Genomic DNA, 27,711 nt, shown 5'->3' on the forward strand with positions numbered 1-27,711 from the left:
ATTAGGCGAGCAGTTAACAAACCCCCTCCAATACAGGCGATTAGAGCCAATAGGCCACTACTTGGCAGCTCTGCCTTGAGAAAAAGTAAAAGCTTGGCTCCTTGGGCTGCTGTCGGCACACACCCTACAGGCCATACGACAGCCTGGGAAAAAGCAATAGGCCTGAGAGAGGGAGTCCAAGCCACTGTGACTGGAGCCCACCTTGTGTGTCCCCCCCCCCCCGCCAACCCACCTCCCCGTGCAGTGTGTGTGACAGTCATGTGAAAAAAGACATGCACATTCCTTCATGCATGAGCCTGTAATTGCTGTAAGGATTCAGACAGGAGCAGCCCTCTGAAAGGAATGGAACCAAGTGCATTCAATCGACTTCGCTGATACTGGGCATTGTTCTTCAGCACAATAACAAATCAGATTCCTACTGGTGTTGCTGTTCCTTATGATGAACACAACTCGCTGACGTGGCTGGATAGAGATAACAGTTCGCTTGGGGCAGAAATGAAATATATAATACTGTAAGTAGTAGTAGCTGATAATGTTGAGTCTTAGACCACACGCACTGCGCCGAATGTTAATCTGCCATTTAGGGACCACCCGCTGGTGGACGTCTGACTTCCGACATTAGGTTTGCAAATTACAACCGGCACTCAACTGTTCAGAAGATGCTAAGTACTCTCTCCCGGGAAAACGCTACCGGTGTGTCTGAGCCCTTAGAGGCAGTTTGAGACAAGTTTTACTCCGGTGGAGATGTCACTGAATGTACTCAGAGTTGAGAGAATATCTGAAGGGTCACCTGATGAATAGCCTAATTGCTGTAGATACACGCGGAAGAGGCCTGCCAAGAAAAAGCCATTATATTGCTATGAGACCGGCCCTCTAAAATGAAGCACACTGCCAAGGTAAAAGTGCATCATCTATTTCCTAACCCATGTGCAGTGGATTACACAGCATAGGAATCCCTGCATATGAAGTTCCATTTCAAAAGAGTGGGATAAAAACAGGTAAATAAAAAGAGAGGCGCACCAGACGTTGTTTGACTATCCCAGCCCTCTTTGGTTTAGCACAACAATGTGAACCAGAGCTTGGGTTCAGAGGTCTTTTCCTGGTCCCACCCTCTGCTAGCCTCCTACATATTAGCTCATATGGTTTAAATCAATGTCGCCACTAGAGCCGTTCACTGGGCCAATAAGATAATAGCGTACGGGCTGGAGACCGCAGCTCAGCGAGGGCTGGTGCTGTCTGTGTTGTGTTCAGAGGAGCTGTATTGCTTTAACCCTAGTCGAGATATGACCTCCTAATCAAAACCAGCAGCATGGGAGCAGTTTCTGTCTGTGATTGGTGTTGTTGTCGATGTGTTTCTCAATGTCCAGTCCTTATCTCTGTCCAAACCTCATGACTTAAGTAAACACAGAATCAGGTCAAGCAGGGCAGATATTAACTTACAAACTCTGGGGCCTAGGCAAATTTTTCAATACCCTGATGAGAAACACACACTTTTTCATCTACTTCTCTTGTACATTTATATAGCCCAGATTTAGTGAGGAATTGATCCCGTCTCAGGATATGAGAGCGCCTGGCTGTTATGGTCACTCAGCTGTAATCAACAAGCAGAACACTTCTACTATAAAGTCCCAGTGTGCTTTGTGACTGAGTGGCACAGCGGGTTACCCCTGTGGAGGTACAGAATGAAATGACCCTTCAAATGATACTTTGTTGCCACAATAAAATCATCTCAATTGCTACAGATGCACTCTATAGCCGATTCTGCAAGTGCGGCAGGGTGGACTATTTCCCTACATGTGTAAACTACTGTGTTTCAAGAGGAAATAATAACTTCTATCTGATAACATTTTTTAAATGGACTTGGACTCAAATCACGATATATGCTAGATCAGGGGTACTCAAATCTTACCTCACGGAGGTCCGGAGCCTGCTGGTTTTCTGTTCTACCTGATAATTCATTGCACACACCTGGTGTCCCAGGTCTAAATCGGTCCCTGATTAGAGGGGAACAATGACAAAATGCAGTGGAACTGGCTTCGAAGTCCAGAGTTTAGTTTGAGGGTGCTAGATGTTCGGCAGTATACCACTATCCTCATGCCCCCGCCCCCCATTTAACATAAGAGCCTACTCCATAGAAATGAGGGTCAGAGCAGCAAAGTTCTTCCAAATGTCATTGCAAAAGTACAAACTCCACAACAGCAACATTATAGGTATTTTTTTTTATCGGTGCATTGAGATATTTATACAGTATCAATAACTATATAATGATTACAGATCTGCACAATTTTGCTACATAACTATCGGTAAATCCGATGATAATATAGGTCTACGCTTTCAAATGAATCTTTATTATTGTGCACTCAATGGATAAGCATTTAATCATTTTGAAGACGTGTATATAAAAGGCTACGTATCTACAGCAATGGCTCTAGAATAGATTATTGCAGCAGCGAAGGTTAATGACAGCAGGGAAGTTTGATCTGATTACATTTGGTATGCCTGGATAAAACCTCGTGGATATTAATCAAAAAAGCAATAGCTTGGATAACATTGCCTGCATCATAGGCTATTACGCGACTGACAGACATCCTTGTCGACGATTTCAAATCATATTTAAACGTGGGTTATAGAAGACCGGAATAACAAAAATGCGTAAACTATAATGCCGTGTTAAGAGGTAAATAGTACAGTAATAACCATGTTATAAGCTACATGGGATATACATGACTGTTTTCTAACTTGATGAGAACGAATTTAAGAGGCATAATTCTACACTTCATAAAACAAATATCATATATAGCTATAGAAAAACATTGGCGTAGTTCGCGCAAAGGGCTTCGCGTTAAACTTCGCCGATTAGTGAAATTAAGTTAACGAGGCAGTGAAAATGCCACCTACAGTGATTTGAGCCGTTCCAGTGTTGGTTTCTGATGGACGAGCTGTAGGGATGGGGCACTCCAGGCACAAGTCCTTTCTCCGGGATCAAACATCCTCTGCTCTGGTTGTAGTAATCCATCATTAAAAACGGGTTCGGGCTGGGATTCAGTCCCACGACGTCCACACTCTCATACATCATATGTAGAGAGAAAGCGTGAGGATTATTGTCAGATGAGTGAAATAATGACTGCTGCGCTCAATGACTTGGGCACAAGAAAATAGGAGCAGCAGCCTTGTGGTTTTCAGTTTGCTACCAGCAGAGGTAGTAGAAAGGCTGCAAACTGGTCAAAACGGCAATGGATTAAGAAAGGGAATAAATCCGTTCAGACACACTTGAGGTATCGGATCCACTAGTTGGTAGAGTCAATACGATGCAAACCTATAATAAATGTATGGAATATTGACCTACACTCAATTTGAACACATCGTTCAAAAGAATGGTCAACATGATGTCAAACTTGAGGTTTGGAATTCGCCAAATTATTTGTTTGATCGAAAAAGCTTAATAACTTCAGCCAGACATATCAGTTCAATGGCCTTGCTCAAATAATAAACAAGATCCAAACCAATATAGGCTACCCTACAAATTACAAGAATACCTGAAAGGGGTCCCAGTCCATTTCAATAACACTGCAACCACATCAGAATAGACAAAAGAGAGCAGTTGCAGATAAATCCGAATGGAATTCCGTATTTAGTTCCAACTCGTCCTCTGGGGTAAGGAAGATTGTCTGCCCAAGGCAAGAGCTCAAACGGGACAATCAGCCTGCTGTCTGTCTGCCTGCCTATCTACTTATGTTGTCCACCGCGCAACACCACCAATGCACGACGACTTGATTTGTTAGATATCTTGCCCTTCTTGTTTTTAAAATGTCCCGATTCGCAAAACACAATCTGTTCTTCTTGTTTTTATTCAGAGAGGACCAGAATTCGTTCCCAGACAAATTGTGTGGCTATCATGTTCTGTAGAATGTGACAAGGAATAGCAGCTGGGTTTTGGCTCCACCTTCAATCGCTTATTTTTTTCTCGCTCCCTTTTCAGTGGTGGCTCCTCCCACATTTAACCCTTCACAGGCACCACTCAAACCGAGCGGGACGTGGGTCATGGAAGCGAGCACACAAGCCCGCTGGTGCCTTGCCTCGCTCTAATGTAAAAGTGGGTGGGACTTTAAAAAGTAACGTTTTGAACGACAAAATTAAGTTACGTAAACTCCTCTCTCTTGGCATGTCTTTTCAGAGAGTATATGAACATAATTGAGTTTTCTATGAGCCTGTAGGCTACCTCTTTTCCTAGAAATTATGTCTACCGTCACTCGTCATTTGGGCTCCTCCTTCGAACTAATTTGACCCCTTTCTCCGTGCTCTCATCGTTCACTACCCTACGATTTTTCTCCCTCGTTCCCTGTCTCGCTAATTTGCCTAATACTATGCAGCTGAACTTTTCTTGAACCCACGGAAGAAAGCAGCCTCACCCCCCAAATAATCCACACACTGACTCGGCTTTGCCTCTGCGTTTCTTATCTGACATAATTCAAGGTTTCCCACCTTGTACACTTGCTATTACACAATCAACTTTCCTCAAGTGCTGCTCTCACTGAACCAACGAAAATAGACTCAGAGCAGAAACCAGAAGTCAACCAGGCCCTTTAACCAAGAAATGACACTTTCCCACCACAATAAAATCCACCCAGAAGTAGCTGGACACTAATTCAAATTAGTAGATTCGGCTATTTCAGCCACAATTGTTGCCGACAGGTGTATAAAATCGAGCACACTTCCATACAATCTCCATAGACAAACATTGGCAGTGAATGGTTCAGTAGAATGGTTCATACTGAAGAACTGACTGACTTTCAACGTGTCACCATCATAGGATGCCACCTTTCCAACAAGTCAGTTCATTTTATTTTTTTGCCCTGCTAGAGTTGCTGTAAGTGCTGTTATTGTGAAGTGGAAACATCTAGGAGCAACAACAGCTCAGCCGCAAAGTGGTAGGCCACACAAGCATACAGAAGGGGACCGCAGAGTGTTGAAGCGCGTAAAAATCGTCTGTCCTCGGTTGCAACACTCACTACCAAGTTCCAAACTGCCTCTGGAAGCAATGTCAGCACATGAAAGCTTCATGAAATGGGTTTCCATGGCCTTGCAGCTGCATACAAGCCTAAGATCGCCATGCGCAATGCCAAGCGTCGGCTGGAGTGGTGTAAAGCTCGCCACCATTGGACTCTGGAGCAGTAGAAACGCGTCCTCTGGAGTGATGAATCATGCTTCACCATCTGGGAGTCCGACGGACGTATCTGGGTTTGGTGGATACCAGGAGAACACCTGCCCGAATGCATAGTGCCAACTGTAAAGTTAGGTGGATACGGAATAATGGTCTGGGGCTGTTTTTCATGGTTTGGGCTAGGCCCCTTAGGATTACCCTTCACTGGAACTAACTTAATCTTAATACAATGAATTTCTAGATGATTCTGTCCTTCCAACTTTGTGGCAACAGTGTGGGGAAGGCCCTTTCCTGTTACAGCATGACAATGCCCCCGTGCACAAAGCGAGGTACAGAAATGGTTGTCGAAATCGGTGTGGTAGAACTTGACTGGTCTGCACAGAGTCCTGACCTCAACCCCATCAAACACTTTGGGGATGAATTGGAATGCCGACTGCGAGCCAGGCCTAATCACACCCAACATCAGTACCCGACCTCACTAATGCTCTTATGGCTGAATGGAAGCAAGTCCCCGCAGCAATGTTCCAACATCTAGTGGAAAGCCTTCCCAGAAGAGTGGAGGCCGTTGTAGCAGCAAAGGGGGGACCAAATCTATATTAATTCCCATGATATTGGAATGAGATGTTTGACGAACAGGTGTCCACATACGTTGGTGTAGTGTATCTAAAAATGATTTATAAGTGTTCTAAAATAATTAGAATGATGTTTGCTACATCAAGCTGGTGAGGTTGCAACATTGTTGCCACTTCCTACTGAATATAACCATGCAACATTCTTAGAGAAGCATGCAACAATGTGGTACAAATAGCAAATACACAAAACAAGTTTTTATTCCATTGTAATAACCATTACAACACTAATCAAATAGCATGTTGAAACAAGACTATCCATTGAGATCCAAACAATAGATAATACAAACACTATAACTCTAAAACTATGATGACCAATTGACTAATACATGATGTTTCAGGCCTGATACCTCTGCATACCACAGTGCTGGCAGGGTTTAGCCAGTGCCTCATCCCCCATCAGGTGCTCAATATTGGTACATCCCAGCCTCTGGTTCACATCTGAACCACAGAGCCATGACTAGGACTGAGTGAAAAGGTGTTAGAGGAATTATTGGCATTGTCCACAGCAGGGGTGGACTGCTCCACCTTTGACTGTGACACTTATTTAATGCATGGACCAGACTGTTTACTTTGACTGATAACAACTCAGCAGAGAGCCAGCTCTGGTCAGATACCACAAGGGAAATTCCTTCACAGGATTAGCCACAATGAGTAATGGTGTCAGAAAATGCTAATTTTCTCTGCCTGTTTTTCTTCTCAGCTTGGGCAGTATTAATTTGACCCCTACGTTGTGATGGCACAGCCAGAGTGGGAGATAATGGATTGTTGATCATTGCTTATAACAGAGAGGAGGCATGGGAAAGCTGGAGAGACTAAGCTCCATTTCAGGACTTCAAAGACAAAAGTCACATTGCAGGGACTTGAAAAGAAGCAGAAGTCAATGCCAAATAGAGTGAATTGTAGAATTCCTTAACATGACTAATCATTCTGAATATACGCATGTGCCAGGAGAGCTGTTTTCCAGGCTTAGAGAAAGTCTTATTATTCTTAATGTTCATTTCACTTTTGTATTTGATCTAATTCACTTTCTTTGGCAATGTTAACATATGTTTCCCATGCCAATAAAGCCACTTGAATTGAATTGAGAATGAGAGAGAGAGAGAGAGAGAGAGAGAGAGAGAGAGAGAGAGGGATAGATAAAGAGGGGAAGAGAGGGAGGTAGAGAATAGTAAAAGATAAAGGGGAATAGAGAAAGAAAAACAGAGAGAGAGAAGGGGGGAGGTGCTTTGCCCTTTCTGCATAGGGGTATTATATCAGCATTAGCTGGGAGAATGAGGTTGTTGGCATGCTGCCATGCAGTGCCCAGTCATATCTGCATAGCTGCAGGAAGTAGAGGTGTTGCAGCACCCCCTGATAAACCACAATAAAAAAAATAATAATATTAAAACAAATAAAAATCTTAGTGCACTAATTTATTACTCCTACATGAGCAGAGAAAAATACTTATTGACAAAAATGTCCCTCAGCACCTCCCCACTTGAGCGAGTCTGATCACAAGTCAGAGACCACTAGTTACATAAAGTTAAATTTTTTTTTAACAAAAAATAAATAAATACATAAAATAAAAACACTATGATGACACACCAAATGAGTTTGATGGATCCTTTAGGTCATCTTCTAATGTCTTTTAAGAGGAAAGTAATCCAGAAGTAACTGAAAGTAATCTGATTACGTTATAGAGTTTGGTAATCCAAAAGTTAAATTACTGATCACTATTTTGGACAGGTAGCTAACTAGTAACTAACGGATTACATTTAGAAAGTAACCTACCCAACCCTGGTGGCTTGTTTTGACATTAAGAGGTGAGAGAGTAGGCATTGTCAAAAGTAACATTGAGCCAAAGGAGCCAAGCTTAATTAGAGGTTAAGTGAATGTGGTCACTGGCTTCTGGCACAACATAGCAGCCGTGTGTGAAGGCAAAGCCTAGGAGGAGGAGGAGCCGGTGCCAGCTAACCAGCCCGTTCAAATATGCTGGAGACAGAGAGAGCGGCTTCAAAAGTTCCACACTCCTGAGAATACGGAAAGCCACTCAGGCTTCAGAGAGATTGGACCTGTGTGTGTGTACTACTCTGCTGCACGGCTCAGGCTTCAAAGCATGGTTATTTAAAGGGGTAGTTCGGGATTTTGGCAATGACGCCCTTTATCTACTTCCCCAGAGTCAGATGGAAGGAAGTTGCTAACTAGCATTAGTGCAATGAGTGGAAGTCTATGGGAACATCTAGCATGTTCCTGTAGACTTCCAGTCATTGCGCTAACGCTAGTTAGCATTGGCTTGCGAAACTATCTCTGACTTCCTTTTTACTGGACGCAAATACATAAAAATGGGATCCACGAGTTCTTCTGACTCTGGGGAATTAGATAACGGGCTTCATTGCCAAAATCCTGAACTATCCCTTTAAAGCCTCAACATCCCACTGATGGAAAGGCCTTGTTTAAAGCACCATTCAGGCACTATTGCCTGGCTGAAATAGCACTGTTATGTACATACAAAATAATAGAGGGATATGATGTCAAATCAAATCAAACTTTATTTGCCAAACGTGCCGAATACAACAAGTGTAGACTTTACCGTGAAATGCTTACCTACAGTGCAGTTAAAGAAGAAGAAAATATTTACCAAGTAGGCTAAAATAAAACGTAATAATAAAAAGTTACACAATAAGCATAACAATAACAAGGCTATATACAGGGTGCACAGGTACCGAGTCAGTGTGCAGGGGTACAGGCTAGTTGAGGTAATCTGTACATGTAGGTGGGGGTGAAGTGACTATGCATAGGTAACAAACAAACAGCAAGTAGCAGCAGTGTACAAGTGGGGATGTGTCAAATGTAAATTGTCCGGTGGCGATTTTTATGAATTGTTCAGCAGTCAAATGGCTTGGGGGTAGAAGCTGTTGAGTAGCCTTTTGGTCCTAGACTTGGCGCTCTGGTACCGCTTGCAGTGCGGTAGCAGAGAAAACAGTCTATAATCTGGGTGACTGAAGTCTGACAATTTAATGAGCTTTCCTCTGACACTGCCTACTGTATAGGTCCTGGATGGCAGGAAGCTTGGTGATGTACTGGGCCATTCGCACGACCCTCTGTAGCGCCTTACGGTCAGATGCTGAGCAGTTGCCATACCAGGCAGTGATGCAACCGGTCAGGATGCTCTTGATGGTGCAGCTGTAGAAGCTTTTGAAGATCTGGGGGCACATGCCAAATCTTTTCAGTCCTGAGGTGAAAAATATTTTGTCGTGCCCTCTTCACAACTGTCTTGGTATGTTTGGACCATGATAGTTTGTTGGTGATGTGGACACCAAGGAACTTGAAACTCTCAACCCGCTCCACTACAGCCCCGTCGATATTAATGGGGGCCTGTTCGGCCCGCCTTTTCCTGTAGTCCATGATCAGCTCCTTTGTCTTGCGCACACGGAGGGGGAGGTTGTTGTCCTGGCACCACACTGCCAGTTCTCTGACCTTCTCCCCATAGGCCGTCTCATTGTTGTCGGTGATCAGGCCTCCCACTGTTGTGTCATTAGCAAACTTAATGATGGTGTTGGAGTCGTGTTTGGCCACGCAGTCATAGGTGAACAGGGAATACAGGAGGGGACTAAGTACACACCCCTGAGGGGCCCCAGTGTTAAGGATCACTTGACAGTTGGTCCGCGCATGCTCTGAGTACACATCCTGAAAATCCGTCTGGCCCAGCGGCTTTGTGAATGTTGATCTGTTTAAAGGTTTTGTTCACATCGGCTACCGAGAGCATTATCACACAGTCATGCAGAACAGCTGGTGCTCTCGTGCATGCTTCAGTGTTGCTTGCCTCGAAGCGAGCATAAAAGGCATACGTCATCAATTTTATTTTCTAACGATTGCATGTTAGCAAGGAGAACGGAAGGCATTGGGAGTTTACTCACTCGACCCCGGCTTCTCAGAATGATCCCCAATCGGCGTCTTTTCTTCACGCAAAAGGGCCTGTTCCAGTGAAAGCAGGATATCCTTCTCATCGGACTCTTTAAAGGAAAAAGTGTCTTCCAGCCCGCTTTGAGGAATGTCCAGGAATTTGAGACGGTAGCAGCAACATTATGTACACAGTAAGTAAAAAAATAAGTTACACAAAACGCAAAAAAATTACAAATTTGCACAATTGGTTGGGAGAAAGTCCCTGATTAGGGAGTGAAATGGAGGAGAGATTGAATGGGGGGGATGGGGAGAGAAAGGAGAGAGAGAGAGTGGAAGAAGGGGTGGTTTGAAGGAATTCAAAGAGCTTTATGAGTGAGGGCGGAGGAGATTGCGGCCTGAACCTTGAGGGTGTCAAACTATTTTTACAGCCCCTCTCTCCATACCCCAATCAAGGGTGTTAGGAAGCAGTAAAAATTGGTCCCTCACCATTCCCCCCACAGGACAGGTGATAGCTAGCTATAGGTCTACAGGTTAGAACAATGGGTCATTATGCCATTGGGCTAACTGCTATAGTGCTGAGAAGGCTAAATAAAAAGGGGTTCTTCGGCAAACAAACCATCGTAAAATCTAGGCATACAGGCTTAGAACCATGCAAGAAAAGGTATACGTTTTCTTTTCACGTTCAGCTAAAATTGCCACCGATTCAGCAACATCTGCAATCAGCTGTCCCTTGATGCTTGTGTTCTCACACTTTTCAGATTTGTATTGCTCCACTTACTTCCTGTAACAAATCAAATGTTGTTTGTCACATGCTTCGTAAACAACAGATGTGGACTAACAGTGAAAATACTTAGTTACGGGCCCTTGCCAACAATGCAGACAGAAAGAAAATAGAGAAATAATAAAGGAGCCTTGGCCTAGGCTACTGTTGATTGCCAAAATGGAGGTCTTTTTCATTGAAGTAAAACCACATTTAGAGGAAAAGGGTATAACTCCAGTGAAAAAACTACAAGAGGAATGTGAAGTGAACGTTGGCGTGGCCTAATGCAGGCTACTGTGCAACTCCGGTAGGATGCAATTTCGGAAGTTACATTTATTTATTTTAGTATTGATAATAATTTGTTTATCATTATTATTTTTGTATATCATTATTATTGTAAACCGAAAAATTAATTGAAACCAGTTCATTAAATATGCGAACTAAGTTCTAACTATAATGCTGTGTTTGCTGTAATATAATAGCCTGCTCGTATTTTACCTATAAACAATGGCTCGACTTACTTTTGATATTACCCTAATAAAAGTTGTAAAACTTTTGTGAAGGTTGGGTGTGGTGTGGCTATTATTGTCCTTTAGCTACTGCACCGGCGGTCCAACTACTACATTTGAACTTGAGGTGAGGAAGAATGTTTTAAAGCCTACCAGAGTTGCTCCTATAATCTAACAATATAATGCTCATCTTTATAAAAAATATTCAGACGCCGTACCCATCTGACAAAAAGAAATGCATTTCGGTGCCTTAGCATGCCGCCTACTGCAATCCTCGTCCTCCACAGACCAGAGCTGGAAATCCCGCTCATCGTTCCATGCTTGCGCACTGCTCCCTTTCCAACTACTCCGCTAAAAACCACTCAGCACTCAATTTATTTTTATTTTTAAATTGCCGCAAATTCACTCTATTTGTTAAAATCACAATTTAACCAACACCCATCTATTTTTTGGACTACCTGGACCTACCGTTTGGTTTTGAAGTATTGAAACCAATCCATATGGATTTGAATGAAAAGTATTGAAAAATATAAATAAACATGAAAAGGTGAATGTAAGAAGCGCACATCATTTTAATTCGCTTACATGTCATATTAAACAGCATATAAACCCAGGAGTCAAACTGGGAACCTAAGAAGGAACAAAAAAGGTATTATTTAGTTTATATTACTTCAAGTCTATAGCCTAAAAAGAAATACATTGTGAAGCATTTGCGAGTGTGACACAATAGGCTGGTATGGCCATAAAGCGCTCAGCATTTCAACATTTTGTTCTATTAAATCATTAGTCTATAAATTACACATATAGGCTGTGACTTACTTATAAATAAATACAAATTAAACAAAAAATGACTTATTAGTGCCTTTTAATTCACTTTATAGAAAAACAAGTTTGACCAGTCTGTGGCTTCAGGCTCATGCCATGGTGCCTGGAGAGCCGAACAGCAGTGGAGGATATCCTCTCCTCACTTGCAGAGCCACTGGGGATGCTAAACACCATTTTGGCCACTCTTGCCAGGCTGGGCAGAGATGCAGAGTTATGTTTTTATATAGGTAAGCCTCAAGGTTTTTAGGCAAAATAGCTCCTAGAACATGGGAACATGCTAGGCCGTTTGGTCCAAAATCAAATGACCTATTGTATAGATAACAGAACAAGAATTAACAAATCGTTTAAGAGATCATATTTTTTGTTGATAAATACTTTGCTACAATGACACTTAGTTATCTACCCACCTCGTTCCTTTATTTTAGCATGTGCACGTAGTAAGTACATCATCATGCTTTCGGGGTACGTGTCTTTTCAGATTCTGCTATGAATTATTAGTTGTGGACGCTACATCACCACACTCCCTCTCTTGCTCTTGGTCCTCATCTTTTTAAGTCACCTTGATTTCACACCTGTGTGTTCTATCAGTTTCTTTCTGAAAATATTTAGCAAACTCCATGCCAGTAGCTAAAGCATTGGGCTACAGCAGCACACAAGTAGACTACAAACACATCCTGGGCCGGGCATGCCCTGAGCTCGTGAAGTGAGCGCTACTGGAGCGAAATTGGAGCGGGTGAGAAGGCCAACGCTCCAGCCTTTGGGAATCACCCTCCACGCTCCAGTCAAATTGGGCACGCTCCGCTCTAGCTCCGCTCCGGCTCCGCTCACGTACTCTGCCACAGACAGCACTCATTCTGTCAATCAAATTCTGTTAAAGGTCCCCGAAGCACACACACACACAAACACACACATCCCTGGGTCGCTACTCTTTTCAGTTCGCTGCCGCTAGCGACTGGAACGAGCTGCAAAAAACTCTCAAACTGGAAAGTTTTATCTCCATTGCTACATTCAAAGACTCAATCATGGACACTCCTACTGACACTTGTGGCAGCTTTCCATGATTGAAATTTAAATTTAAATTTCACCAGGTAGGCCAGTTGAGAACAAGTTCTCATTTACAACTGCGACCTGGCCAAGATAAAGCAAAGCAGTGTGACAAAAACAACAACACAGAGTTACACATGGGATAAACAAACATACAGTCAATAACACAATAGAAAAATCTGTATACAGTGTGTGCAAAGGAAGTAAGGAGGTAAGGCAATAAATAGGCCAATAGTGGCGAAGTAATTACAATTTAGCAATTAACACTGGAGTGATAGATGTGCAGATGAGGATGTGCAAGTAGAAATACTGGTGTGGAAAAGAGCAGAAAAACAAAAACAAATATCGGAATGAGGTAGGTAGTTGGTTGGATGGGCTATTTACAGATGGGCTGTGTACAGCTTCAGTCATCGGTAAGCTGCTCTGACAGCTGATGCTTAAAGATTGTGAGGGAGATATAAGTCTCCAGCTTCAGTGAAGTTTGCAATTTGTTCCAGTCATTGGCAGCAGAGAACTGGAAGGAAAGGCGGCCAAAGGAGGTGTTGGCTTTGGGGATAACCAGTGAAATATACCTGCTGGAGCGTGTGCTACGAGTGGGTGGTGCTATGGTGACCAGTGAGCTGAGATAAGGCGGAGCTTTACCTAGCAAAGACTTATAGATGACCTGGAGCCAGTGGGTTTGGCGACGATTATGTAGCGAGGACCAACCAATGAGAGCATACAGGTCGCAGTTGTGGGTAGTATATGGGGCTTTGGTGACAAAACGGATGGCACTGTGATAGACTACATCCAATTTGCTGAGTAGAGTGTTGGAGGCTATTTTGTAAATGACATCGCTGAAGTCTAGGATCGGTAGAATAGTCAGTTTTACGAGGGTATGTTTGGCAGCACGAGTGAAGGAGGCTTTGTTGTGAAATAGGAAGCCCGATTCTACATTTAATTTTGGATTGGAGATGCTTAATATGAGTCTGGAAGGAGAGTTTACAGTCTAGACAGACACCTAGGTATTTATAGTTGTCCACATATTCTAAGTCAGAACCGTCCAGAGTAGTGATGCTAGTCGAGCGGGTGGGTGCGGGCAGCGATCAGTTGAAGAGCATGCATTTAGTTTTCCGAACATTTAAGAGCAGTTGGAGGCCATGGAAGGAGTATTGTATGGCATTGAAGCACCTTTTGAGGTTTGTTAACACAGTGTCCTAAAAAGGGCCAGATGTATACAGAATGGTGTCATCTGCATAGAGGTGGATCAAAGAATCACCCGCAGCAAGAGCGACATCATTGACATATACAGAGAAAAGAGTCGGTCCAAGAATTTAACCCTGTGGCACCCCCATAGAGACTGCCAGAGGTCCGGACAGCAGGCCCTCCGATTTGACACACTGAACTCTATCTGAGAAGTAGTTAGTGAACCAGGCAAGGCAGTCATTTGAGAAACTAAGGCTGTTGAGTCTGCCGATAAAATATGGTGATTGACAGAGTCGAAAGCCTTGGCCAGGTTGACGAAGACGGCTGCACAGTACTGTCTTTTATCTATGGTGGTTATGATATCGTTTAAGACCTTGAGCATGGCGGAGGTGCACCGGTGACCAGCTCGGAAATAGGATTGCATAGCGGAGAAGGTACGGTGGGATTCGAAATGGTCGGTGATCTGTTTGCTCACTTGGCTTTCGAAGACTTTAGAAAGGCAGGGCAGGATGGATATAGGTCTGTAACAGTTTGATGTGATGTAGTATTGTCTCTACTTTTTCGCCCTTTGTGCTCTTGTCTGTGCCTAACAATGTTGGTACCATGTTTGTGCTGCTACCATGTTGTGCCGCTGCCATGTTGTGTTGCTGCCATGTGTTGTTGTCTTAGATCTCTCTTTATGTAGCTTTATGCTGTCTCTTGTCTTGATGTTTGTTCTGTCCTACATTTTTCTTTTTTATCCCAGACTCTGTCCCGTTTTGCCTCTTGGTAGGCAGTCATTGTAAATAAGAATTGGTTCTTAATTGACTTGCCTAGTTAAATAAACATTAAATAAAACAAATTATAAATAAATACAAATTCTCTATCTGGACCTAGGCCTAAGCTTCTCTTACTTTACATATGTATTTTGTAATATTAATATCATACAGTGGACGTCTAAGCGCATAGGCCTATGCATGCAATGCCCTGATGCATTTAGTGCTCAAATCTCTAACAGCTGAACTGTGAGGTGGACAATTATTGTTTTAGGAAACATTTTAATAAAACATTTTTTTTTTTGCATATGCTACACATCGAAACATTATAAATTGTTTTTGTAATTTGCTATAGGCTGTTTAAGGACAGGTAAATGTGGTTAATTTGGCCAATATCCCTCGTTTATTGATGGTGCTGGCTGTGCCAGGTTAGCTCTTAATGCATATGAATGTCCGGTAAATGTCTCAAATTCTCCAGGCAATCATGTTGCCTGGCACCACATTTTCCTAACAGAAACCCTGGCACACACTGGAAAATATTTTCTGGCAGGCAGGCAGACACTGGAATAAATTCCTGAATGACAAAGTAAGGGCCTTTTGTGGGAGTGGAAAAGAATGCCCGGAACGTAAAAGAACGTTATGAACTGGTTCCTGTGCTTTTAAAATAATGGTGCTGTTCCAGAACAGTATAGATCACTTTTGTTCGCGGTTCTGACTCTGTTCCTCTAAAATGTTTTGGTTCTTTTCTGGTTTTCAGGTTTTGTTGCCAGAACCAGTTTCAACACCTGGTTCAGTCCCAGGGTCATTAGCTTAGTGATAAGCTTGGAGGGCACTATGGCATTGAACACTGAGCTGTAGTCAATTAACAGCATTCTCATGTAGGTGTTCTTTCTATTGAAGTGGGAAAGGGCAGTGTGGAGTTCAAGAGAGATTGTGTCATCTGTGGATCTGTTGTGGCAGTATGCGAATTGGAGTGTGTCCAGGACATAAGGGATGATGGTGTTGATGTGAGCCTTGAACAGTCTTTCAAAGGATTTCATGGCTACAGATAGTCATTTAGACAATATGTCCTTTAGCGAAGTGGACAGACGAATCAAAACAAAACACCATCAATTCGTCAAAAGTCTGGTAAAAGTCAGGTATTCAACGGCTAAGTTGGGAAAAAGAGTGGAGAAAAGCCGGCCAAGTAGTGTTTTCCATCAGCTAGTCTGCTCAACAACATTTGGCAGGGAGTAGACCTATCGGCTGACAAGATAAGGACGGACATATTTGAGCCGGTCCGGCCCTGCTCGTCTAATTTTGGATTTCCCTTCATCCGCTAGTTCCCAGATCCCTGTCCTCCACACCCTCCTCCCCCACGCTACCTTTCACATGTGCCAACAGATGGTTAATACATATGTAGATTCATTATGTGATCACCCTGTTGCAATGCAGGAAATGTAAAGCTTGCAGTGTATTTGAAGTTTAAAAATGCTTCTGAAGTTTGTAGTTTCCTTTATGAAAAATGTCCATTAATTATAATCCACATAATAATTCACATTTCCTATTCCTGCAGGATTGTGTTCCTGGTGTAGCAAACTGGCACAAATTAAAATCTCACATCTGTACCAGCACCCAGACTGGGAGGAGATCAGAGATAGCTGGGGGAAGCCAGCTCAGCAAAGCTTTCCATCTCTCTTATGTGCGACCTCATAAGGCCGAACAGCAGGAGAGACAAAGAAAGAAAGTGCTTAAGAGGAGGAAGTAGAGGCAAGAAGGTGCACTAGCTTCGCAACATAAAACACAAGAGCATTGAGATAAAGATAGTGCATATGCTCTCGTCTCTATACTCTTCGGTGTTGCACCAGTTTGTGTACTCTGCGTTTCTCTGCCATTATCCCATGAGACTGTGCAGCTCAGTACTTAAATCTGCACTCCCACGGCTGGCATTGCTGCATGGAAAACTTGCTCTTGCCAGTGCTCCACTTTTCAATGTGTGTTTCTGTCTGTCTTGCCCACAAGCCCTGGTGTTTTCACTATGCCTTAGACGACATGGGCTCAGTGACATTGCTGTTATCATCTTGCTGCCTGCCGTGTGTGTGTGTGTGTGTGTGTGTGCGCGTTTACACAGCTGGTTTTACGCAGCCATATGCTTGCCGCGGCCAGACAAAAAATGCAGCTGCGCTCGCCGACAATGTGTCGATGGTGTAAAAGACCTGGTCCTCCATGTCAGAACGAGCTGCGGTATTGATGGACATCGCCCCACTTCTATCTCTTCCACCTTTTTCCTATGGTTCCATCGGACACAGGGCAGGAGCCTCCTATGGATCCAGCATCAGAGAAGAGGCACTCCCATATGTGTGTGTGTGTGTGGTGGGGATTTTTCTAAAGGGCTGTTTAGTGGCTTGCGGGGATCTTTGTGAAACCCCCATGTCATTATCCCCTTTAATGTGCCTCAAACAGCAGATTCTGGCATTTATGGTACAAGCCTATCTCCCCATAAAGGCTTTTATTGTTTGGCCCAGTCTATGGTGGCCGTAATCCAGTTTCCTGCTTTATGGGAACCTTCACTATATCACTAGCCGGGAGGACAAAGAAGGCTGACATTGGTGTTTACCAAAGTATTGGGAGCTCATAAATCCATCAGGGCCTGCGGCATTCTGAAAATACCCCTGCACTGAAGATCTAGGGCTGGGAGGAAGCAGTTGTTGTTGTTATGGCTCAGCTTCTAGGACATTATTATCTATGTAGCCTTCAGGAAGAAAATCTATCATAGACAAGGCCATTGGGCCTATGTAAGAGAGTAAATAATTGAAAATAAGGGATCACCTCGAAAGATCAACCTAGAAATATAGCCAATAGAATGGGTCATGAACTGGGATTGAGACATTGTCTTATGCCCATACACACACAAATGGACACCACTGTTTCTATCCAGCTCCGAGAGAAGAAGGCCTAACCCACCTACACTGGACTGGAGCCTTAGGGCTAACTGAAGAGAAAGATGATTCAATCATGACAAAGAGACAAAGAAGGCAGGGAGGGAGGAAGAGATGGACCGGGCTTGCTGTCTGGCTGGCAGAAAGCCCTGCTCTATCAAGACCCTACTACCTCATTAAGGAGTCAGCATGCTTCGGTTCGGCTGGCGCCTAGCCGAACTTTGTTTGTCGAAAGAGTATGCGCATATACTCCCTTAAAAGACCTTTCGTTTCAAAAAAGTGGCAATAGTAAGGTTTGTCCATTTTGAGATGCCGTAGCCAGTATATACTTCCTCAAAATAATCTGAATTAATCTAAGATAACTCAATAAATCTGTCATTAATTTTCCATCTAACTAAGATGTTTGTTGCAGTATCTCAATTAAAAACTGTGCAAGAAAACGAGTTGTCTCATTGAATGACAACAAAGACTATTAAATAATCCCTACTGTTGACCAATCACCGACGAAGGAGCGTAGACTTTGGCTCCGAACTTCGGCTTGCCTCCTGAAAAAAATGTGTGTGCCAGAATGGCCCGGAAAAACCCTCACCAAAGTCCAAAAAATGACATCAGATGACGTCAGAATATATACTACCGGTCAAAAGTTTTAGAACACCTACTCATTCAACGGTTGTTCTTTATTTTTTACTATTTTCTACATTGTAAAATAGTAAAGACATAAAAACAATTAAATAACACATATGGAATCATGTAGTAACCAAAAAAAGTCTAAAACAAAACAAAATCGATTTTATATTTGAGATTCTTCAAAGTAGCCTTGATGTCAGCTTTGAACACTTTTGGCATTCTCTCAAACAGCTTCATGAGGTAGTCACCTGGAATACATTAACAGTTGTGCCTTGTTCAAAGTTCATTTGTGGAATTTCATTCCTTCTTAATGCGTTTAAGCCAATCAGTTGTGTTGTGACAAGGTAGGAGTGGTATACAGAAGATAGCCCTATTTGGTAAAAGATCAAGTCCACATTATGGCCAAATAAGCAAAGAGAAACGACAGTCCATCATTGCTTTAAGACATGAAGGTCAGTCAATACGGAACATTTCAAGAACTTTGTGCAGTCGCAAAAACCATCAAGCGCTACGATGACACTAGCTCTCATGAGAACCACTACTGGAATGGAAGTTACTTCTGCTGCAGAGGATAAGTTCATTAGAGTTACCAGCCTCAGAAATTGCAGCTAAAATAAATGCTTCACAGAGATCAAGTAACATCTCAACATCAACTGTTTAGAGGAGACTGTATGAATCATCATGGCCATGGTTGAATTGCTGCAAAGAAACCACTACTAAAGGACACCAATAAGAAGAGGAGACTGGCTTGGGCCAAGAAACATGAGCAATGGACATTAGATCGGCGGAAATTTGTCCAAATTTGAGATTTTTGGTTCCAACCGCCGTGTCTTTGTGAGACGCGGTGTGGGTGAACGGATGATCTCTGCATGTGTATTCAAGGCACAATGTACACTGCTCAAAAAATAAAGGGAACACTTAAACAACACAATGTAACTCCAAGTCAATCACACTTCTGTGAAATCAAACTGTCCACTTAGGAAGCAACACTGATTGACAATACATTTCACATGCTGTTGTGCAAATGGAATAGACAACAGGTGGAAATTATAGGCAATTAGCAAGACACCCCCAATAAAGGAGTGGTTCTGCAGGTGGTGACCACAGACCAATTCTCAGTTCCTATGCTTACTGGCTGATGTTTTGGTCACTTTTGAATGCTGGCGGTGCTTTCACTCTAGTGGTAGCATGAGATGGAGTCTATAACCCACACAAGTGGCTCAGGTAGTGCAGCTCATCCAGGATGGAACATCAATGCGAGCTGTGGCAAGAAGGTTTGCTGTGTCTGTCAGCGTAGTGGCCAGTACATCAGGAGAAGTGGAGGAGGCCGTAGGAGGGCAACAACCCAGCAGCAGGACTGCTACCTCTGACCTTTGTGCAAGGAGGAGCAGGAGGAGCATTGCCAGAGCCCTGCAAAATGACCTCCAGCAGGCCACAAATGTGCATGTGTCTGCTCAAACGGTCAGAAACAGACTCCATGAGGGTGGTATGAGGGCCCGACGTCCACAGGTGGGGGTTGTGCTTACAGCCCAACACCGTGCAGGACGTTTGGCATTTGCCAGAGAACACCAAGATTGGCAAATTCGCCACTGGCGCCCTGTGCTCTTCACAGATGAAAGCAGGTTCACACTGAGCACATGTGACCGAGTCTGGAGACGCCGTGGAGAACGTTCTGCTGCCTGCAACATCCTCCAGCATGACCGGTTTGGCGGTGGGTCAGTCATGGTGTGGGGTGGCATTTCTTTGGGGGGGCCGCACAGCCCTCCATGTGCTCGTCAGAGGTAGCCTGACTGCCATTAGGTACCGAGATGAGATCCTCAGACCCCTTGTGAGACCATATGCTGGTAAGGTTGGCCCTGGGTTCCTCCTAATGCAAGACAATGCTAGACCTCATGTGGCTGGAGTGTGTCAGCAGTTCCTGCAAGAGGAAGGCATTGATGCTATGGACTGGCCCGTCAGTTCCCCAGACCTGAATCCAATTGAGCACATCTGGGACATCATGTCTCGCTCCATCCACCAACACCACGTTGCACCACAGACTGTCCAGGAGTTGGTGGATGCTTTAGTCCAGGTCTGGGAGGAGATCCCTCAGGAGACCATCCGCCACCTCATCAGGAGCATGCCCAGGCATTGTAGGGAGGTCATACAGGCACGTGGAGGCCACACACACTACTGAGCCTCATTGTGACTTGTTTTAAGGACATTACATCAAAGTTGGATCAGCCTGTAGTGTGGTTTTCCACTTTAATTTTGAGTGTGACTCCAAATCCAGACCTCCATGGGTTGATAAATTTGATTTCAATTGATAATTTTTGTGTGCTTTTGTTGTCAGCACATTCAACTATGTAAAGAAAAAAGTATTTAATAAGAATATTTCATTCATTCAGATCTAGGATGTGTTATTTTAGTGTTCCCTTTATTTTTTTGAGCAGTGTATATCACCCCTACCACAGCATTGTGCAACAATACGCCATCCCATCTGGTTTGGGCTTAGTGGGACTATCATTTGTTTTTCAACAGGACAATGACCCAAAACACCTCCAGGCTGTATAAAGGCTATTTGAACAAGAAGGAGAGTGATGGAGTGCTGCATCAGATGACCTGGCCTCCACAATCACCTGACCTCAACCAAATTGAAATGGTTTGGGATGAGTTGGACCGCAGAGTGAAGGAAAAGCAGCCAACAAGTACTCAGCATATGTGGGAACTCCTTCAAGACTGTTGGAAAATCATTCCAGGTGAAGCTGGTTGAGAGAATGCCAAGTGTGTGCAAAATTGTCATCAAGGCAAAGGGTGGCTACTTTGAAGAATCTCAAATATAAAACATATTTTGATATGTTTAACACTTTTTTGGTTACTACATGATTCCATATGTGTTATTTCATAGTTTTGTTGTCTTCACTTTTATTCTACAATGTAGAAAATAGTAAAAAATAAATAAACACCCTTGAACGAGTAGGTGTTCTAAAACTTTTGCCAGTATCGTATGCACAAACTCTTCCAAACTGTTTCGGCTGGGAAGGATGCGGACACCTTTAGACTTCTGATCAGTGAAGCAATTACAGCTCTGCGTTCATTACACCCATCCATCTACCTTTTCTATCCATCCATCACTCCATTTATTTCTCTCTCTTCATTCCCGGTCTTGCCTCTACTTCAGCCTTGCCCTCAGAGCATCACTAACTCAGGGTTAACCAGGGGCACCGGCGAGAGAGCAAGAGAGGGGGAGAGAGAGTGACAGAAAGTGAAAACAGAGTCAGGAGCCCTCCTCATCAAAACCGACTTGGCTGGCTTTGATTCACTCCTCTGTGCTTCTCTCTAGTCTAGTGTTTCATCTCCATCTTCCCCAACAAAGATCTCAGGCCTGCCTTGCTGCCTGGCAGGCTGTGTCTCAGTCTGTCTCATCTCAGGGCTCTAGGCCCTGTATAAAAGCCTTTATTCTCTCTCTCAGAGCCTGGAGTCTGAACTGAAGTGAAGAGAGTGCTGAAGAGGAGGATTTCCCATTGATAAGTGCTGGCCGGCGGGGTTCGCTTTAAGTGGATTTTCCCTTTCCCCTTGCCGCGTGTTGTTCCCAGGCCCATGGCATTATGACACCCCCGCCAGTGACCTCCACTTGAGACGTGCCCCGGGACATGACAGCGGACGCTTTTTCTGGGGATGGCTGATTGCTGCACGGCACAAAGCCGAAGTGTGAGACGACGGATTGGTTGGTGGGTGGGTGGGTGGATGGATGCACAGTGCAGTGAGCGCACAGCGCCGGGCTGTGCTGTGCAGGTTATCATTAGGCATAATGCCCCGTTTGTGGTGGTACTATACTGTAGAGTACAGGGATATTTGTGTTTCCCCACCACCCCACACCACCCCTTCCATCCACCCAGTTGAGGCCTAACCTGGTGAGGTAGGGGAGGGATGTGAAATGTAAAAATGTGCAGAGCCAGTTCAAATGTTAATGGAACATCTAAAATCCCCTGCTTAGCCAGCAGGTTGTGGGGAACAAAAGCCTGTCAAAGAGAGCAACAGCTGCTGTGGTGCTGCTATCAGGGTTGGGGGAGGGGGGGTTGATAGTGTGGTTAGGGTTTAACTCATTGGTGGGGGTGATGGGGTGTGGTAATGGAATGGATAACTCCATTGCACCAAATTACATTAAAGAGAAATGAAGCAATGATGGGGAGTGGTGGTGGAGGGAGGGTGCGGTGGGGGTGCAATCATCAGCATTTCAAAAGAATGGGGGCCAGAGAATGCAGATGATAGCGGTGGATGGGCTCCTCCCCCATCCCTCCCTCCATCTCCTCCCCTGTGCCGGGCAGAAACCCTGTGGCTCTGTAGAGGCTGATGAAGATACTAGCCTGTCGCCCTGTGTGTGTAGGGGACAATGAGAGAAGAATCTTTCCCTCCATTCCTCCTCCTCCACTGGAAGAGAACAGTTGATTGTATGAAAGCTGGCCCTTTTACCCACAACTCCCATGGGTCGCTGTGGGTCAACTTCACTGGAGACAACCCTGACAGTGGAAGTGCACTATCAGGGGAGAGAGACTTTTCATAGAGCTTATAGCTACAATTCTGCTAGCTTCAACAATGGAAGAGCCTTGAGAAGTCCCTTGACATATCTCTCTAAGTGAGGAAACACGACTGTCTTTTGCCGCAACGACTAACGGAGAAATTCTGTGAAAATATTACAATGTGTTCTGAATGCCACTCATATTCCTGCCCTTGACTAATGAAATTAGCTAGTAGGAGGCAAAGAAAAAATGTGATGACAAACTGTTGTGGACTTTGAGAGTGCACCCCCGGAAAACCTTGTCAAACCCTATCAGCTTCACATGTGGCCGTGTGCATAGTTTTGAATAGAACATGTATTTGTAACTGGTCTGAAGTCAGTCAAAAAGAAAATATATAGCCCACTGTAAAGCCACCTGTCACCAAGCCATCAGATTTACATGGCCTTCACTGGATTTTTACAGTTTAGGCCTGCACAAATAAAACCTTCACTCAAACAGCAACAGGGGAGCAACTCAATAAAGCCATTTATGAAGATCTAGCAGACAACAAATCAACCAAGATCCAGAGGGAATCTTTTCTTTTGCCAATAGTGCTGGACTAACTTTCTTTCTGAAAGGTTTCTCTATCTTTAAAACAAGTTTTGATCAATTTACTATCGTCTTGGGAAATTTGAGAACTTCTAAACTGAAACTGCATGCTTCCCAGATTCGCTGACAGTGACAGACATAAATAATCACAATGGATACTCAAACCATCTGTGTTGCAAATCAAATCAAATTGTATTACATACATATACATACATATACTTAGCAGATGTTTTTGTGGGTGTCGCAAAATGCTTGTGTTCCTAGCTCCAACAGCGCAGTAGTATTGAAAAGTGTAGTAGTATCTAAAAAACAATTCACAACAATACAGCTGTTTTTCAATCTCTTGGTCCCAGCTTTGATGAACCTGTACTGGCCTCGCCTTCTGGATGATAGCAGGTTGAACATTCAGGGTGCTGTAGGTGTCCTAGAGGGCAGGTAGTTTGCCCCCTGTGATGCGTTGGGCAGACATTACCACTCTCTGGAGAGCCCTGCGGTTGTGGGCAGTGCAGTTGCTGTACCAGGTGGTGATACAGCCTGACAAGATGCTCTCAATTGTGCAGGGCCCAAGCCAAATTTCTTCAGCCTCCTGAGACTTTTTTCGTTGGATCTTGTCTATGTATAGTTGCCTGGGAGCACTACATTAGCTTCACGTTTCATTTTTCGCTTTATTGTTTTCTGTGTGTTTCACTTCCAAATAAAGAGGATGGAACCATACCACACTGCATTTTGGTCCGATTCATATTACAACGATCGTGACAAACAGAGTATGTTACAATCCCTAATGTCTCTCTGAAAGGATATCCTCGCCCTGAGCTCGTCTACTTTATTATCCAGAGACTGAACATTAGCGAGTAATATACTCGGAAGCGGTGGATGGTGTGCACGCCTCCTGAGTCAGACTAGAAGTCCACACTGAATACCTCTTCTTCGCCGGCGGTGTTTTGGAGCAGCCTCTGGAATAAGTTAAATTGCCCTGGGGGGCATGAACAAAGGATCCAATTCGGGAAAGTCGTATTCCTGGTTGTAATGCTGGTGAGTTACCGCCGCTCTGATATCCAAAAGTGAATTCAGGTAAGAAATAACACACACAAAAAACTAAATACTACAAGGTTGCTTAGGAGCTAGAAGCAGAGCTGCCATATCTGTCAGCGCCATCTTAAAGCAGAAAAGAAAAAGAAAGCACCAGTGTCTCAATAGTTGGTAAACAGTGCATTACAAAGTGAATGGCCCAGAAGGACAGATCATTAGCCTGGTGGACCAATCTATTTTCAGAGTGAGGGGGGGGGGGGGGGGTTGATACATGAAGAAAAGAGCCTGATAATATTTAACCAGGGGAGATGTATCATCAATCTCCCCCGCTCTCTTCACCCCTGGGTTGTTCCCCATTGTCATGCCAGCCCCGACCCCCATTCACTCCTTATTCAACATTTTGGGCACATTGTTCCACCTTACATGCCCCCTCTGAAGTACATTACTTTTCACACTCAATTCTCAAAGGAAGGGTTAGCCGAAAAAACATAATATGTTATGGCCGTATCAGGAGGTAACGAAACAACTTTCTTCACTCACACATAAGCAAACAGAGGCTTGCACACGCACCACCCACACTTGCCCCACCCATCCTGAGGCTCTCTGCCTGGCTCTTTGGATGAAAGAAGATGTCATTTATCCAACTCATCCTCGCAACACCTATTAAAAACACTCTTTATTCCCCGGCTTGCGAAAGCTGCCTCTCTCTCTCCCCCTCGCTCCCTCCCTTTCACATATTTATCTGTTAATACCAGAGGTGAGAAGAGGAATGTGAGGGGGAAACTGAGGCCTGGCATGACAGAGTTCATCTGGAGCTAACAGAGTCCTTCTCTCTGTCTGCCATCTGGATGGCCAGGCGGTGCATTATCAGTTTTTTTCCTGAAATGCCCTGCTCGCTGCTGGGGCCTCGGCCATTATAGGGGCTGGAGAGGTGCCATAATGGGCTGGTGGGGGCGCTGTGTGTGTGTCAGTTAGGGCTTGGCGTATCGCAAGAATCACATTGTTTCCGTTTGTCTGCTAGTTCTCGTGTCTTTTTTGTCTCGTCTCTGTCACTCAATTCTGTGACGTGTGCACCTTCCCATTTACTCACACATACCAAGCCCCTCCCCCTGCCACTCACAACAACAGAGATGAGAGATCACTTCTTCCTCTCTGACAAGCGGTTTTAACTCGCTATTTGCATTTGAGGTGTGGTCCAACAGAATCGGTCACATGGACACCGAAAGAGATTCATAAATTATTTGACTGTAATAGAGTAGCTAACCTTTCTAGCGATTGTAACGGCGTTCTTAGTTTGTTGAAAGAGAGTCGGACCGAAATGCAGCGTGGTGGTTACTCATGTCTTCAATGAAAAAAAGTGACGGTACATGAAATAACGATATATATACAAAAAACAACAAACGGAACGTGAAACCTAATTACAGCCTATCTGGTGAAACTACACAGAGACAGGAACAATCACCCACGAAATACAAAGCGAACTCAGGCTACCTAAATACGGTTCCCAATCAGAGGCAACGAGAAGCACCTGACTGCTGATTGAGAACCGCCTCAGGCAGCCAAGCCTATACAACACCCCTAATCAGCCGCGATCCCAAATACTACAAACCCCAATACGAAACACAACACACAAACCCATGTCACACCCTGGCCTGAACAAATAATTAAAGAAAACACAAAATACTAAGACCAAGGCGTGACAGCGATACCCTTTTTATGTCTCAACTCCTCAAACTGTGCGCTGAGCAGACGCTACCAAAACAGGAGTGTCAACGAACATTGATTGTGAAAAATATGCTCAGTTTGTCGTGTGCGTTTTAGCACGAGACTATTATACTATCTGTCTAGTCTGTGTTTCATTAATGCGCAATAAGCATAAAACACAATTACATATAAAGGAATTGGCAACTCGTTCTCATTCTGAGAAATAAAGTAGGCCACTTGATTACAACATCTGAACAAAGTGGACAGGCTAGCGTGCTGTTCAGACTGTTGGAGACCGACAGAAGGGTGTGTACAATACAATTAAACTGTTATGCCTTGTTTGCTAGCAAATAGATCCAAGTTGGCTAAACTTGTCATATAAAGATTAGCTGGGTACTCACTAGCACGTGGGCTTGTGCTTAAGAGATTGTTTATGACATCTGTATAATTCTATAATGACTGCTACAAGAACTTAGTCGTTATTAGTGAATGTGCATTATGCATGCATGCATGGTTAAATTTGTTTTAAAAAAAGTATTTTTCATATACAGACTTAAAAGCCAGATTAGTGATTATTGCAAAAAGCAAGTTAAACTATTTTCTTTATAAAATAATTGAATTATTATTGGGTCTTATGGTTGTGGGAGGAGTATATTTAGCCTAGGTATAATTACAGCCTGAATTCATTAGAATTCATTAGATTATTGCTGACTGTTTGAAATGCAGTGTATTTGACCTTTAACTATACATCAAAGATTATCTAGAGAAAACATGAAAACAAAATGTTTAGATGCATCGTGAATCGCCCATAAGTTAGAAAAACTAAAATCGAGATATGATTTTCAGCCCATATCACCCAGCCCTAGTGTCAGTACTCTGCTCACAGCTCACACCCCTGCAGTCTGTCTCTCTCGGTCTGCAGCCTTCGCCTTGTTAACTCAATATAACAACTGGGACGGCAGTGAGGTTTGGAAACGGTATCAAAAATACACTGTGATTAAAAGGGACACAATGAGAAGTTCTTTTTAGTATCTCATAAATGTATGCTGAATAGATTATAGTGTACAGACACACGACCCAGACTGAAATTGAATAGGGAAACCAGTCCAGAGCATCTGTGCTGTGCAGCCTTGTACTGGAAAATAAATAGACTAAAGATCAGTTTAGATCTTAAGTAGAATTGAAATCACAAGCTTCTCTGTTATAACTATAGGGAGAAGTGTGTGTGTGTGTGTGTCTGTGTGTGTGTTGAGAACTGGGCAGAAATAAACACTCTGACCCATAACCTACTTGGCTGAGGGTCCTGCATTTTCAATCTTGTTCTATTTCCTTCTTTTCTTTCTATAGATCCTTCATCACTCCCTCCCTCCCCTCTTTCCTCAGACCGCATCCTGATTAGTACTATTATTAAGGACATTTGGAGGAAAGAGTGGTGGTGTTGGGGATATGATGGTGGTGGTGGGGATATGATGACGGTGGTGGTGGTGGTGGGGATATGATGGTGGTGGTGGGGATATGATGGTGGTGGTGGGTATATGATGGCGGTGGTGGGGATATGATGACGGTGGTGGTGGTGATATGACGACGGTGGTG

The 27,711-nt window shown here is 43.8% G+C and overlaps 1 protein-coding gene across 10 annotated transcripts in view; it reads right to left on the reverse strand.

Moving 5' to 3' along the window:
• raraa (retinoic acid receptor, alpha a) overlaps positions 1-27,711 on the reverse strand; it is a 224,438-nt gene that overhangs the window by 49,098 nt on the left and 147,629 nt on the right. Inside the window, exons 1-2 of one of the 10 annotated variants that reach the window (XM_031799025.1) lie at positions 3,537-3,952; positions 2,899-3,064 (exon numbers count right to left, since the gene is read on the reverse strand). The exons of 7 other annotated variants lie outside the window; for them this stretch is intronic. In XM_031799025.1, the coding sequence (XP_031654885.1) occupies positions 2,899-3,064; positions 3,537-3,557 (187 nt within the window). In that variant the 5' untranslated portion in view covers positions 3,558-3,952. Of the gene's footprint in view, positions 1-2,898; positions 3,953-27,711 lie in introns of those variants that run through there. 2 more of the 10 variants (XM_020453664.2, XM_020453659.2) reach the window with 2 other exon arrangements.

This window comes from Oncorhynchus kisutch, linkage group LG20 (assembly GCF_002021735.2).
Source record: "Oncorhynchus kisutch isolate 150728-3 linkage group LG20, Okis_V2, whole genome shotgun sequence".
Taxonomy (NCBI): domain Eukaryota; kingdom Metazoa; phylum Chordata; class Actinopteri; order Salmoniformes; family Salmonidae; genus Oncorhynchus; species Oncorhynchus kisutch.